The sequence below is a fragment of the Cyanistes caeruleus genome, chromosome 2 (genome assembly GCF_971803275.1).
Source record: "Cyanistes caeruleus chromosome 2, bCyaCae1.hap1.1, whole genome shotgun sequence".
Classification (NCBI taxonomy): domain Eukaryota; kingdom Metazoa; phylum Chordata; class Aves; order Passeriformes; family Paridae; genus Cyanistes; species Cyanistes caeruleus.
Window position 1 is genome coordinate 104907021 of NC_141702.1, and position 12831 is coordinate 104919851.

Genomic DNA, 12831 nt, shown 5'->3' on the forward strand with positions numbered 1-12831 from the left:
TAATTTAGTCAACTCTGTAAGAAACATTTATCATGTTCCAAAAATATCATCAGTGGTAGATCTTTCATTTGATGTGAATACAGATGAACAATGCTGCTCTTTGGATACTTAAAATCTTTGAGGGTTGAGAAGCAATCCATCTGTTTCTGTGATGGGTTGTGCCATACTGGGATCTAAGCTATTTTGGTGGAATTGGGTGCACCACAGTTCAGAGTAAATGATTTCTTGGAGAGTACAGAATATTCCTTGCACTTAAGCCCAAATGATGGACTGGATATTTAAAACATCATTTAGAGCTGTAAGTAACAACAGCATAAATCCAGCATCAGGTTATGAGGTTTAAAAAAAAAAAAAAAATTATCAAACTTCAATATTAACAGTGTTGCTATTGATTTCTAAAAAGATACAAAAACACTGTTGCCTCTTTAAGCACCTCGTTGAATAACAATGTATGTAGACTTGCCCATGAACATCAGTTAATGAAACCATAAGAAAAAGAAAGCAATTGCTATAACATCAGAAACATGAAGTGCAAAGTTTTGGCAACAGTGTTAACTCAGCCCTCCTGTGTACTCTTGTCGTACACATCAGTAACAAAACAATAACAAAATTACTCACCTGTCTGCAAAAATTGCCAAGTGACTTAGCAGCCGAGTAAAGGAAGTATTTTTTGCATGGCAGCTATTTCCCCAAGCAAAGGAAGTGAGTAACTACACAGTTACTTGTAAGGAGTTTCTGCCAGTGAAATTACTAAAGGACATTGCACGTCATCCCAGTAATTGTTGGAGCCTCAACTGTTTGCATCAGCTGAAAATCTGCCCCTATATATTTATCAAAGCTTTCAAAAAAGTTGGAGCCTAACAAGAGGTTTGATAGCAATGTTGCTGATTTGGACTTCAGTTTCTTCATCACTGCTCATCTCTTCACAGCCAAGGAAAGAGTTATGTTTAAGTTACAGCTGTTCTTTCACTGTAGGTAGAGGAGGCTGGAGCTGACACAGGATTTGCAACTATACATATTATGTACAGTTATATCCAATTTTTTTAATTAACAACTGCTTAAGACAACTTGAAATGCAAATAACCTTTCCTGTTCTGTGCTAGAAAAGTTCTACCCCAAGAAATGTTTGCACTGCTCATGTTTGCACAGAGTGCTTTGCCGTGGTCTTCCATGTTTATGGTGTTTGTCTTCTGGTTTTTTCCAACTTCATCTTTGGGGCACCTCTAGCTTTCTCTGTTCCCAAGTGAAATCAGGCAATTCCTCTCATTTGGACAAGCCTACTTCTCCTCTTTCCCTGCCTGTCTAATCTAATCACAAAACCTTCAGGGTAATTTTTATTCCATTATAAGTTTATATTGTAGCAAGTAGTCTTCATCTTAATTGTTGATTTGTAGAATGTGGACTAATTTGTGGCATCGTGTAGCTCCCCTCAAATTATAATAAATTTGCTGCTTCTTGCTGCTTCTGTTCCTGGCAGTACCAGGCACCAGCAGTAATGCATTACAGTTGTCTTTCTCAGAACATTTCTCCCTGGCTCAGATTACTTTTTTTGATTTTCAAGTAAACAGTGCCTTCCTTTCCTGGACAATTAAGGTAATTTCTGAAATGAAACTTAAGTATCATGACTAGGCAGATGCCACCAAATGTTAATCAGTCATGCAAAATAAGTCTTCCTACAGTGCAAGCCCACCATGATACTGCTCTGTAAAGACTGCAGAGTAGTTTACTATGGTTTCCATTTATTCATATTGCTGTACCATCTCAAAACAGTAGTTTCAATTAAATGAAGACAGTTTCTTATCCAGTTTACAGAGCCAAACAATGGACTTGTCCCTTTCTCCCTATTTCTTTATCTTAATAGCAGATAGGTGACCTTTTTTTTAGCACCTCTACATTCTGCTGATGCTGCCTGCTTTTTTCAGTGTTTGAACAAAGGCCAGAAAATATTTTCAGTAGATAGAAGAAAAAAAATAATCTTCCCCTAAACTCCAACTTGCAAAGCTAATTCAGTTTGCAGTTCTCAGTCTAGACCTCAGCTGAACTGTCAGGGAATAAAATCTGTATAATAAACCAGTCATCTAATTCACAATATCACAAGATTCAATCTCCCTAGGCAAGATTTAGTTCAGACATTCAGGTGCTTTGTTGTATGAAGTTAGACAAGATGGTATTCATCTTTTGTGACTTCAGCTATCTGAAAGTTAGGCATCATGTCAAAGCTGGTCTCTAGGGTCCCTCTGTAGTCAACAGAGAGAAAAAGAGGCACTTCAGAGGGCAATTCATTCCACCTTTAACATCATCGCATCATCAGAGTGTCAGGAAGGGGACAATGCTTTGGCTGAAGAATTGTTGTCTGGGATTTCTAACAGCACTATCCTTTTAAAGCCAGTGGGTGCTTTAATATCTGTAATCTATAAAGTCTGCCCACCAATTCCTCACTTGTGAATGAATAGGGTCAGGCAAGGAATCTTTAACAAACAGATTCTCTATTGAACATTCTCAACACTCACTGGTTACCATGCCAGATCAATCATTTTAGAGTAATTATTTTGCAGGAGTTTATTCAGAGTCTGTTAGAATAAACCCTGAAAAAAAAATTAAATGGCTGTTGAGTGCAAGATTAATAGTTCTATCCAGGCATACTTTACAAAACCAGCATTACCAAAACAAGCTTCATTCATGCAGCTTTTATAGGGTACTTCCAGTCAGACCTAGAAGCTTCTCTGCACTGGGGAAACCTGTGTGAATTATAAGCCAGAAATGAGCCCTGTGTTTTTCAGCCTCTCTAGATATTTTATGAATGGGTCTAGAAAAGAAGACATATTTCTAAAAAACAAAACCCACAGTTCTTTCACAAGGAAGAACATTCAGATACAGAAGTGGTATGTGAACAGAAAAGTGGTTGTTGGTAGCAGCAGAGCTACAACCCAGAGCCTCATAATGGAGTCCTGCAGATCATATTTGAGGCCTCAATGAAGGCTTTTTGAAAAATCTACTTAAATTGAGTTGCAATTGGAGATTGGATCCCATGCTGCTTCCAAAGAGTGGTAATAGAAGATCCACATTAATTTTTCACTTACTTCCTTACCAGGAGGTGCAATTCCTTCTATTGCATTATCTTGTTTATTTTTATTACCCTTGTGAATGACTCTGTCACTTCTGTTTAAGCAAAAGCAGTAACTCAATCCCTTAATACAGCCTTAAACAACATTGCTTCTAAATGAGGTTAAGATCTATATTATATGCAGCATTTGTCTTGAACCTTAATTCAGCCTGCTTCTGAAAGGATATCTTGTTACATTCAGGAGTAGGTAATTTCAGATCCTGTTCCTGGTGATCATTGAGTTCTAGACTAAATTTCAACTGACAGGACTTCTTAGGCATGATGCACTGTTAAGATGCATGCCAGGGAATTTCTGTTCCATTATATTAATGTAATCAATGTTCCTTCTTTACCAGAAAAATTTAAACTAAAGTATTTACTGAAGAGAAAATTGTACCAAGTGTGGTGTTCTTTGGGGTTTTTTGTTACATCACCATTCTGTTTTAATAATATTAAATACTATAAAAAAAAAAGCTTTAATAATTTTCTGTAGATAACCCAATCCCTTTATTTCCATCTTTGAGTTAAAGAGAGGTCCCTCTTGTGCAGTTCTAAATTGAGACACAATTTCCTCAGAGCTTTACCATACTTGCATTTTCTTTCTTCCCATTCTCCTTGGTTTAGAAGCAGATTTGATCTGAATACCTCAGATAAAGACCAAGCTGGGTTTGAGTTTTCCCAAAGCTGCAAAAGTAACGGGAGTTGGCAGCCTGATGGTCCACAGTATGCCCCCTTTCGAAAAGGGAAATACTCTCTCTCCCACAAAGTGCTTTGCATGGGCTAGTAAGAACTTTATCATGTATCAGAATTACCTCACAGATTAGAATGATGGTTTTTATAAGGGACTAGAGAACAGACTTTTAGTGGGTCACATGAGACTGGGAGAAGCTTCAACATAGCCCAGAGAGCAGCTGTCACTTGGAAATGAGAGGGTCACATAAAATCCTTGAGTAGGTAGGAATTGTAGTATTGGTGTCACCTGTCTGACTTTGCCTGAAATAAATTAGGGAGTACTTGCACATGCTGCTTGATCAGTGGATCAGGAGGGAAAGCAGCGGTGAACAGATGGAGGCAATAACCTCTCCTGCCAATGCAGCTGGGGAAGGATGCCTACCTGCAACCAGAGGGACTTACCTGTACCACAGCCACAAATAACTCCAGGATCTCACCACTGTCTGCTTTAACTCAGCAGTGCTGACAGCTGTGAGCTGAAGTGTTGTTGCTAAGGCTGGAGCCTTGCACTGCCAGGAATTTGTGGAGGGGGATACCCTCACCTGGTGAATTCGTGACAGTGTAGTTGAAAATACTTGGGGTCTGTTGACTCACAGTGAATAACATCCATAGAAAAGCATAAGAGACAGACTCTGCCTTGTTTGCAGTAGTTGGGACAAATACTCAGATCTCAGGGCCTTTCTGTGGCATTTCTTGCTGAAATTTCTTCAAGAGGGAGCTGTGTATTTTACCAAGTATCTGTAAGATTCAGAGATGGATGTGTCAGGTAAGCACCATTTTTGAGATGTAAATCGTGTTTGTAAATGATCTCTCTGCCTTCCAGTGTGTGTCCACTTAAAAGATGTTTGGGTCCAGACTTGGTGCTGTTAGGTTTCTTTCCCTGTTTTTCACTACAATGAAAAGCAATTCCCACTTGAATTTTGGAAATCTGAGCAGTTCTAATAGTATCAAGTACCTTGATCAGAAATTGAAAGTGTCTTTTCATAATCTCATCCTAAAACTGTAACAGATATTCAGTGCTTCATCTACAGAAAATTTAATAACTTAGCCAGCATCAAAAATTGTTTGACACCAAATATGCATTGCTGAGTGAAGGTAGTGATTTATAACATTGCATGAGAGATGTTAGTATCTAATTTACTGCATTAATCAGTGAATGCCAGATCAGTTTGCAGATTGCATGTAGATCAGTTTAATCTGTCATCTTAATTGTCAGTGAAATTTTTAATGTTGAGTTTACTTTAACTGTTTTCCATGCTGCTTCTCACTGAGATGGAAATAGCAGTGTAATAACTCCACAGTGCCCACGTGAGACTGTGCAGGCTTCATGACTGGTTTTTTGCTGCTTTCCACATCTGAGGTTCCCTCAGCTAAACCTGAGTTTTGCTAATACTTGCATGGTTTGATGTGTGCCAAATGGAGAGAACGTTGTCAGCCCTGTCAGTGCTAATTTGGTAAAAGGTTTTCTCTTTGGTGCTCTGAGTGGGGGGATTTCAGGGGACAGGACGGAGCTGAAATGACCCAGAGCTTTCTCAGACAGATGCTGCATTAGCATGTGCCAGAGACTCCAGTAATTCTGTCACCCTCTGTGCTTGTGATTAGCATTTGGTGACACACTTGGTATCACCTTCCACTTGAGAGCCTCCATGGTGCTACACAGAGTAAACAGCATGCTCATTTTTATTCTAGCTTGTTAAAAAAGCAACCTGGAGGGACAAAGCTATTCAAAGTGCAAACTTAATATGTGTTTTGGCAAAAGAAAACAAAAAAGTTAATGGGAGAAACCAAGTTTTCACACCTTTTCCCTGGATTCTTGGAGGTTTTTTTTATTGGAAATCATGTTAAAAGGCGAAAAGAAAGCATGAAATATATGAACTGGAAAAAAAATTTGAACAATAGCAAGTTTCCTGAAGCTAACTAATGTTTTATTTCAGGTCAAATAAAATCTTTTGAAGTACTGCTGAGCAAACATTTTCCTCTACAGGGGACATTTTCATTTTAGATAGCTCTTAAAAATGAGACTTTTTTTTTTTTCTGTGAAAAAAATTATGCTATTCTAAAAAGCAGCAAGGCCATATATTCCCCACAAAATGGGTTTTTAGGGTTTTTTTCTGTCACAGCAAAAAGAGACTTATCCAAGGTCTTTGTCAAGCAAAGACTCTCATCCAAGGTCACAACAGAAGAACCATTTTGGAAATCCTGACCATGAGATTCCTGATTTGATAGGCAGCATTTCTGGAGGTGATTTGCTGGCAGGGCAAGGCTCCTGCACACACAGGTGGAGTCTGGTTTGGAGAACCCCAAGAAATGATGCTGGGCTGCTTGCTGTGTTTGGGCTGTTTGGTGCTCAGTCCTTGATTCTTCCTTCATTTCATGGAGTACTGGGGAAAAGATACCAGGCTTTTTATTTGCAAGAGTAGCCTGAATGACTTGGATAAATAAAGGGATAACTTGCATTTGGCACCCTGCCTTTGCCAGGTCTCCGTTCCCTTAGCTGCCCTACTGCTCTGCTGAACAGAGACTGCAGCTGCTGTGGGCCCAGAGGCCCCTGAGCTTTCTGATTCTGGCACCACCCATGGCACCTTGGATCATTGATTTTATCCACATTAGATGCTAGGGCAAGGCACTTTTATCATCTTTGTGATACCTCATTGACAGACTGTTTAAAATTATATTGCTCACTAAAAAGCAGCAGTAATGACCTGTGGGATGGGAAGGAAGGGCATGGTCCAAGTGGAGTTCAGAGCCTTTGCTGCAGCTGCATAAGAGTCCTACTGCTGTCTCTCAAGAGATCCTGGAAAAGGAGGCAAGGCATTTTTACTGCTGTAAGGAGTAGGGCAGTTGATTTTGTTGCTGGTATTTCAGTAAACTTTCTTTATGAAGATTCCCTGTGTCCTATGGGTTGCCTTCCTGTCTTTGAGATACCGCAGTGATGTAAGCCAGTGACATTCTTTATGGCTGGTGAACTGCATCCACATCCCATTAAGTTAAAGCCCTGGGAGAGCTGGAAGTCAAGTATTTTAACTATTCTCTTTGTAAAAAATATATAGTGGACATTTAAAACCTTTGCACTCAGTATAACTTTACTATAGCACAGAGAGGACCATGGGCAGCTTAAGGTGAATGGAAGTACAAACACAGTGACCAGTGGGGCAGAGTAAGAAACAGGAAGAGTGTCTGTCCCCTAAGATGGCTGCCCTTGTCCAGATAGCCACTGCCAGAGAGAATTCCTAATGAAATCGTACAAAAATTAATGTTAATGGTTATTTGCTCTTTTAAATTGATACTTCAAGATCATATGTGTAAAGTGGCTTCAAGACACGTGTAAAGTAGCTTCTAGGTCTCCCCTAGTCTAGTTTATGGCCAAATAAAAGCTTGATGGTTCTTTTTTATTTTTCTTATTCAGTACATTTGTGCACTTTGTACTGTCAAGTGAGTCCTGTCCAGTACAGCTTGCTTACTATAACCCTCTCCTAAACTGGTGGTGTTTTTTGCCAATACCATCTTTGAAACTGCACCATGACCCAGTAGATATTTGGTGGAGTGTATACATAATTTCATTGCTTCCTATAGCTGGTAAATTGGTTTCTATTTCTCTTTTCATAGTTGCTGGTACCCCTAATTGTTTTCTGATTGCCAGTCATTTGTAATACTGTGTATGCATGGCTGGGTATGCCAGGGTGCTCTACTACCCTGTCTGCCACAAGACCAGATTAACCCCATTTACTTTGCCATAGGGCTACCATTTCATATACTCTTTTTATCACTTGTTTTTTACCAAAATGTTTATGTTTGTTAGGACTTGATGAAGAGCTGCGTGTCCTCCTAATTCTTTATTTTGTATAACGAATTGTTGAGCTGTTATAAAGGATTTGCCTGCCAGGAAGAGATACATTTGCATTTTATAAATAGATTTATCTAAAGTCAACAAGGTGTTATGCTTTGCTGAAACCTACCCAGCTGGGAGGAGCATTTTACATAATAACAGCAGGAGCAAGTTTGTGAGAATTTAATACCTGTACTGTCAGTAATTAAGTGATTAATTAATGGCCAACTGAATCAGTGAAACGGGGGGAAAATGAGTTGGAAAAATCTTGGAGGAGAGCTTGCACCGGACAGAAAGCTTATTGACAAAGAGGAAATAAAGGGATATTTGGGGTAGGCATATGCTTTAAGGTGCTGAATTTTAAAATGAGAATTGCTAGGAAAATGACTGCTCATTCTGAGTAATTGTATAAAATCTCCTGAGAGTTGATTGCACGATTTATTCATTGAAGGGTAAAGGTCTTCGAGAAAACCTAGAGTCAGAGAGAGAGGGAGAAGACATGGTTTGTCTCCTTGATCTGTCTTTATTCATAACAATTGTTTGCCAGAATTCCTATCACTGTATTTAAAATAAGTTCAAAAGCCATTTTAATATTATTTAACTATTCCACTATTAGTCTATCTGCTCTGCTGTGGCTGGCAGCCCACAGACCTCTCAAGGGCATGGTTATTCTCTGTACTGATATTGGTCAACTCTCACAGTCCTCTCTGTATCTCCTTATACTTTTAGAAAATGATCTCACTTTCCAAGGCATGAATCAAAGAGTCTTTCAGCATGCCACAAGAGAGTAGAGTCCACCTGAAACCAGGTGGTAATGTTTGAATTGCAACATTATCCCTTCCATTTTTCCCTGGTATCTTCAGTCTGTACCTTTCAGTCTATAGCTTTCACAGAGCTAATCACTCTGTCATTCACTGACATCAATTTTTTTCAGTAAGCATTCCCAATTTTCATAAGTTTCGTGCACGTTCAAACATTAATAGCGGTCCTTGGGCAGAGATGTGGATTCCAGGAAGGAGTCCTTCTCCAGGCTCGTTTTTGATGTTGAGGACCATTGACCTTCAGCAGCTTTGCTCCTGGTACAATGTCATTCAAGCGTAGCAAGGCCTTGAAGCACAGCCTGGAACACAAGTGCACAGAACTGTGCTGGCCCTCCATCCCTCTGGACTGGCTTCAGAGCACTGAGATGTTGGCAGCTGTTGGTGCATCCAGCTGGAAGAGTCGCCCGTGAGTCACTGCATCCACAACTTCCTGGTGTTCAGCGGTGTGTGGCGGTAGGGTGACACCGAGAGTTTCCTTTTGCTTCCCCAGAAGTAAAAGCTGGAAGCAGCCATGCACATGAAGTCTGTCCCAGTGGCAAACCTGCTGTGTGTAGCTACTGCTCTCCCTCGCAGCAAGTGTTCAGGTGCAATTTAATTTCGCTTATTATTTGTGGGTTTGAGGTATCGTTGCTCACTTGTCAAACAAAGTGGAAATCAGCTGTTTGATGACAACTTGTTGCCTTCCCACAATTGCAGAAGTTGGCACAGTGGAAAGGGGCACAACAGGAAACTTGCTTCCCCAGGCAAGCTCCTGCTTCCACCTGGAACAACAATTGGTCTTCCACTGTGGGGCAACTGCTTTGCACAGTAAGGGATTGGCTGTGGTGTGAGGATGAGTCCCTGCACTCTGCTGAGAGGAACCACAAGTGCATGCTCAGGGTTGTGCTGATTTGTGATATTCCACCTGCCACCCCCAGCAACCCATCTGTAGTAAGGCAAAAACCTTAATTCTACTGATAGCTAAAGCAGAGAGACTGCTTTAAAAAGTTACAGAAAGAGAATTGCATTTTAGAAATGAAAAATCTCATTCCTATCTAAAATACTGTTTGAATACAGTTAAGTCTCATACCTTGATTTGTGTTTTTCGTGACCAGGCATATGAATATACCTCTCTCGTTAACTGCATTGGCAATGCTAAAAGAGAGCTTGCTGAGATGCTGCTGTTGCAGGGTTGAGAGGTTATATCTGACCTCTGTAGAACCAGCTCTTGATGAGCCATGGAAATATTCTCCAGTCTCTTCTTTTTCCTTGAATCTGGGTATCTTCGGTCCAACTGGTACAGGAAGCAGCAGGAGTCAGAGAGATTGTCTGGTTTGGGCAATTTACAGGCTCATTTATGTGATTGAAATTGGTTGACAAGTACCTCAGTTTCCTCATCTTTAAAATGTTATTGATGTTTGTGGTTATCTTGCTCTGCTGTTTTTAAGAACCAAGGATTGAATAAAATCCACTGTGTATAGTGGCAGTGTTGGTTGTGCTTGGAACTGCAGAACTGGAAGAGGCAAAGATAACACTTACTTTAATAATTGAAAATGGATTTGAACTAAGCCTCCTAAGAAGCAAAAGGTGGAAAATTACATGTATTTCCTATCTGATCAGCTCTTACACTTTCCCCAAGAGGCACACATGAGGTTTGGAAGTGCAATTTCTGTCTCTTTTCTCCAGCAGCCTTGTTTTATTTCACATTCAGTTCTGTGTCTGATGCTGAGCTAGGACCTGTGCTAAATCTGCTCCTGTTGTCTGTAAATAAGCTTAGAGATCTTAACCACCTCATGATTGTGTCAGCGCCCGCCGCATGCAGCAGGCAGCATTCATCCTTCAGCTAGCCAGCCATCAGTCTGCTGGTGTTTCCCATGGAAAAAAAGATTGCTCCCTGAAAAGAGCTGGTCTCCAAGCCCATTCAGACACAGAAAAGTCTGATGGGAATAGCAAAGGTAATAATAGGAGTTGGACATTTTTATTTTCCCTCTACAAGGTATGAATTTTGAAGAATTCACAGGATGTCGCAGAGAAGAGTTTTTTGATCTTTGTTTCTGTGGAGGTTTTTTGTTGGGTTTTTTTTTTTCTCCTTTTAACCAGTTCCTTACTGTTACAAATATAGAGTATTCACTTGTTTTAGGAGAAATATGAAACCTAGCAGAGAGGGGTCTCTGTGTTTTTTTAATCTCACAAAGATGCGATGGTACCTAGAAAGATGCAATTTGTACCCAAGAGAAAAGGGAAACAAACCGTAAATGCAACCTGATATTGAAACAAAACAATGAAAAGCAACCAGGAGAAATGAGATTTGGGATTTTAATAAAACTACTCTATCCCATTTGATTATTCTAAGTCAGAATGTTCACGTTTATGGATGAAAGCCTTAAAGATCTTCTGTGTTAGAAGAAATTTTAAAAGGGTCCAATGACTATGTATGCACAGCATTTCATATAATAAGTACTCTCCATCTCTTTTTGCCCTTTTCAATTTAGTAGATACCACAGAATACGTAGGTATCACTGTATGATGGAAAATCACACTTTCATTATAAAGTTCACTGCTGCTGTTTACTTGTTTACTGTTATTTTTTGGATGTGCAGTTGGAGCTGCTATCGACTGGTAAATAATGTGTGTTACCATGAGCCCTAACGAAAAAAAAAAAAAGAAACAAAGAAGCAGCTAGACTTTGTGCAAGATTAATAGGGGAAAACATTATCATGTCATTTGCTGCACTCAATGATTTTTTGTTGTCTCAGGAACAATGAAGACCCTCAGCCAACTTTCCTAATTGAAAATTGAGAAAGTGTGAAATCCATCTAACTTTCTCTTTCCACGTTCTTATTTCATTACAGTTTTTAAGGAAGCTATTTTTCTCTGTAAATTCAGGGAAGTTGCAACACACCAGCACTACTGTTGGGAAGTTATTCAGTCAAAAGGTAGGAAAAGCAACTAGACCTGGTCAAAAACATTTCTAAGAGAACACAGAGGGCCTGGATAGTCTGAATTCTGCACAACTCTGGAGAGGGTTCTTGGTACTGAAATGTGGCAGTGAGCAAGTGCCAGCTCCTCAGGTGTGCTGAGAGCTCTCTTCTGTGTAAGCAATCCTGCTGGCATTAGGCCATGCTGAAGGAGCAGATGTTTAAAATTTGTATACTAAACACAGCATCCCTACTCTGAAGCAGCAGAGAGGGAAAGCACATTAGAACTGAGCTGGCTGAATTATTGGCATGAGTGCCTTCCAAAACATAAGTTCCCTCTTACTCTTGAGTTTCCTGCCCAACATTTTATTTTTGTCCTAATTCTCAAGTGTTTTCAAATTTCTGGGGTTTATGACAGTATTACTCATGTGTTAGAACCTCTAAAGTCAGTTTTCTAACCTAGAATTTTTTTAATCTTTTGTTCTGCGAGAATTTTGGGCCTTTTTATTTTCTGGTTATATACATTTTGAAATGTTGACATTGTCTTTGAGATGAAAATTCGGTCTCTACATTGCTCTAATGAGCAAGTTTTCTCTTCTTGTTGTAGCTAACTGTGGGAATGCTGCACCCTTAGTGTGCAGGGCAGGAGGTGCTCTCTCAGTGGGAAGTTATTTGCTGCCCTCTGTCCTGCCTTCATCAAAGGTGTGTTCATTTTATACTGTAAATTATTCAAGCTGCACTGTGAAGACAGAGTAAATAATTTCCTTACAGGTTTTTTATGCCTGTTATCATAGCATCTTAGTTCCAACAAATGTTAATGAAATGAACATCACAGAGCTCTTGTGATGAGTTTATTCCCATTTATGTTTAGGAAGTGAAGTCAGAAGATAAAAGGCAGTTTATGTAACTGGAAAAATGAGTGAGCTTTCAGGCATTTGCTACAAACATGGGCTGTTTTTTCTGCCTGTAGCAGGCAGTCTAATAAAAAAGAGAACACTTCCTCCTACAAATGCAGCTTCACTTGCAACCTTAGGCAATGACAGTAACAGTAACAATGCTGTTACAAATATTAAAGTCAGAAATTATGAAGTGTTGGCCAATTCTGACTGGTTAGAAACATGGAATCCAGCCTTTTCTTCAAAGCATTTTTTGAGGACAATGTGTTTTCCAAGTATTTCTCTCACTGGTCTCATTTGCAGCTGCAACTACTCGGGTTCCTTGCTGGTCTGGATACAGGTGTCCTGGGGTGGGTGGCAGGAAAATGAGAGCAGTGTAGCTTGCTGTGAAAGTTGTGATTTATGTGATCTGCCCTGTATCATGTGGAGTTCAATGGCCATTTGCTAAGCATGGCTTCACTCCCCTCAAATATGAACTCACCTTTCATTTCTCTCACTTTCTTTCCTTCTTTATTTCATACCTTCCAAGTTCTCTAATGGTGAAAGTGTGGGTTTT

At 39.7% G+C, this 12831-nt stretch overlaps 1 protein-coding gene across 5 annotated transcripts in view; it reads left to right on the top strand.

Moving 5' to 3' along the window:
• Positions 1-12831, top strand: part of ALK (ALK receptor tyrosine kinase) — a 306665-nt gene that overhangs the window by 211609 nt on the left and 82225 nt on the right. Inside the window, exon 1 of one of the 5 annotated variants that reach the window (XM_086871381.1) lies at positions 4133-4601. The exons of the other annotated variants lie outside the window; for them this stretch is intronic. Within the exon in view, the coding sequence (XP_086727507.1) occupies positions 4589-4601 (13 nt within the window). The 5' untranslated portion in view covers positions 4133-4588. Of the gene's footprint in view, positions 1-4132; positions 4602-12831 lie in introns of those variants that run through there. 5 annotated transcript variants of the gene reach the window in all.